The following is a 3,333-nucleotide window of genomic DNA, read 5'->3' on the forward strand; positions in this document are numbered from 1 at the left end:
CGTGTCGCCTTGCCTTTTCTTAACGGGCCGTGTGCCCGTCCGCAAGGACTTCCATGGAAGGTGATGACTTCCATGGAGTGATCGTGTTGCTTGGGCAAAGACTAAGGACTCAATACTCATATATAGTACGATCGACAGCTCTGCGCCGTGTCGCTATGCTTGCCCCACGGTGTGACTGCCGACAAGAGCAAGGTCATGACTTCCATGGCATGATCGATGCGCTTGTGGCTCAGAGAAGGACGAGATCACCACAACTCTCGCTAGCTGTTCACCGCACATAGGTAAACACCCCAGCTCAATGGCCGCTCTATCCATGTCTGTCCGTATTCCCATCTTCCTGTTAGTTATACTCACGGCCGTATCCGCTTCTTCTCCTAGTTCGACCAATGGCAATGGTAGTGACACCGATCTCGCCGCGCTGCTCGCTTTCAAAGCCCAGCTCACTGACCCTCACAACATCCTTGCCCGCAACTGGACCATCAACACCTCTTTCTGCCACTGGATTGGCGTCTCGTGTAGCCGGCGTAGACAACGTGTCACTGCTCTAGCATTGGGGGATACACCTCTCGTTGGATCTGTGGCACCTCAAGTTGGTAACCTCTCTTTCCTCTCCATCCTTAACCTCACCCGCACTAATCTTACAGGCTCCATTCCAGCCGAACTTGGTAGGCTACATCGTCTTAAGTATCTCGATCTTAGAAGAAATAGCCTATCAGACGCCATACCTGCTACCCTTGGAAACCTCACAAGGCTCGTGTCCCTTCGTCTAGGTTACAACCAACTCTCGGGCCAGATCCCTCCCGAGATGCTGCTTCACATGCAAAGCCTTGGGGAAATTCATCTGTTCGGAAATTACTTGAGTGGCGAAATACCACCGTCTTTGTTCAACAACACGCCTTCCATGACGTTCATCAACTTTGGAAATAACAACCTGTCAGGTCCTATACCACAAACCATTGCATCTCTATCCATTCTTTGGGTCTTGAATCTAGAGTTAAATCAACTCTCAGGCCTAGTGCCGCAAGCCATGTACAACATGTCTAGGTTGCAAGCGTTTTCACTATTGAGCAACAGTAATCTATATGGAACTATTCCCAGCAATCAAAGTTTTATTCTCCCAAAGTTGAAGTTTCTTAATCTATACAATAACAAATTTACTGGTCGGATTCCATCCGGGCTTGCATCTTGCAAGCACCTACAAATACTTACTTTGTCGAGAAATTATTTTGTGGATGTTGTACCAACATGGTTAGCCAGATTGCCACACCTCAAAGAACTTTCCTTGGGTTTTAACAATCTTACTGGCTCAATCCCAACTGGTCTAAGCAATCTTACTGGTCTTACTTCACTAGAGATGTCCTACAGCAACCTCAAAGGGGAGATTCCATCGGAATTAGGTCTACTGCAGGAACTCTCATATTTGTATCTTGGACTCAATCAGTTGACAGGTAAAATCCCAACTTCCCTTGGTAATTTATCCAAATTGTCATTCCTAGCTTTGAATTACAATCAACTGTCCGGCCAAGTACCAACAACACTTGGAAATGGTGCAGCTTTGAACTATCTTGATTTGTCGCAAAACAATTTAGAGGGGAATCTAGACTTCTTGTCAGCTCTTTCCAAGTGCCAACAACTCCAAAGTCTTGGTATAAACGACAATTATTTCACGGGCGTCCTCTCTGGCCATGTGGGAAACCTCAGCTCACAATTACAAACTTTAGCTGCAGGTTACAACAAGTTAACAGGCGGCCTTCCCGTAGAAATTTCAAACATAAGCAGTCTCGAATCAATAGATCTTTCTAGCAACCAATTCACCGGGCCCATCCCAGAATCCATCGCTATGTTAGAAAATCTTGTGTGGCTTAGTCTCCCCAACAATGAAATGTTAGGTCCTATGCCAACACAAATGGGTATGCTTCAGAGTCTAGAACGGTTGTTTCTCCAATCAAACAAATTATCAGGCTCTATACCAAGCAGCTTTGGTAATCTCAGTTCGTTAGAACGCATCGACTTGTCTAGTAACCAGGTAACTTCAGAGATACCATCAAGCCTTTTCCAGCTAGATAAGCTTATCCAACTAGATATTTCTCGCAATTCCTTTGCGGGTGCACTACCAGTCGATGTTTCTGGTCTAAGTCAAACTTATCAATTAGACTTTTCTTCCAACTTATTGATAGGGAGCATCCCAAAATCATTTGGAGAACTTATTATGCTGACATACCTCAATCTATCACATAACTCCTTTAGAGACTCAATTCCTGACCAATTGGAAAATTTAACAAGCTTAGATTCGCTAGACCTCTCATCTAACAATATCTCAGGTACCATTCCCATGTTCTTTGTGTTGGGGCTGGACAGCAACAATGTGCTGCACAAATTCATCGGCACGGCAAATATGCACACTACACAGCCCCCTCTACTTGTGATGAACTTTGAGGACAGTTTCAACCAACAAGTAAGCAGCGAATAACACAAACAGCATGCACAAGTGACACAGGATTTAACGTGGAAAAACCTCCTCAACTTGAGGAGTAAAAACCACGGCTGTGGACCGACCGGTCCACGCAACTTCACTATGAGAATGATGAGTACAAAGTCTTCTCTAGAACCTCTAGAGAGATTTACAACACACTCTCCACGTTGCCAACCGGCAACAGCAATAACAACCACAAGAAATAAGATTTCAGCAAAGCAGAGTTTACACAGTTTCTGTACCCTCCAGTGTTTTGCAAACTGCTCTTAAACCGCTGAACCAAACAGCACCAAATTTGGCATACAAGTAGACACACGAATTCCTGAGATCCCCTCCAAAATTCAGCTCAATCGGACATCGTTTGCCTACCCAAACTGTTCGTCTCCCAAAACTACTATGTTCTGAAACTGCAGCAGTGAGAGCTGACAAAACCACTCTCAAATCTGATGCTCCAATGACCCAATCCTCAAACCAGCTAACCAAATCGAAGTACTCAAAGTAAGGAACGAGCTCACCAAGTTTGGGGTCGATCCAAGCACGTTTGAGCCTCCAATCACCAGCTTGAACACTGTCTAGTCAGATGCAGCAAATCTGGACAGAACCTCTGCTTCTTCTTCTTCCTCTCTCCCAGGTTGTGTTTTCTCTTGTATGCTCTCACTCTCACTCTCACGAATGGCAGCCACCACCAGCAAGGGGTGGAGTGGCTAGGGTTTTCTTCTTGCTTCACTTCCCTTGGAAGCGCTCTCAACCGTTGGATGCAGCGAAGATCAACGGCTGACATGTGTTGGACTTATGGGCTGATGTTGGGCTGCCAACACACCTCCATGTGGAGGGACTTAGCCCAACAAACTCCCCCTCCC

General features: G+C 45.8%; 1 protein-coding gene across 1 annotated transcript; it reads left to right on the forward strand.

The window, feature by feature from the left end:
• Positions 1–298: 298 nt before the first annotated feature.
• Positions 299–2,470, forward strand: LOC119310712 (probable leucine-rich repeat receptor-like protein kinase At1g35710). Its single transcript, XM_037586362.1, has one exon. It carries the CDS (start codon positions 299–301, stop codon positions 2,468–2,470), a length of 2,172 nt encoding a protein of 723 aa, XP_037442259.1.
• Positions 2,471–3,333: the final 863 nt, after the last annotated feature.

Source organism: Triticum dicoccoides, chromosome 5B (assembly GCF_002162155.2).
Source record: "Triticum dicoccoides isolate Atlit2015 ecotype Zavitan chromosome 5B, WEW_v2.0, whole genome shotgun sequence".
NCBI lineage: Eukaryota > Viridiplantae > Streptophyta > Magnoliopsida > Poales > Poaceae > Triticum > Triticum dicoccoides.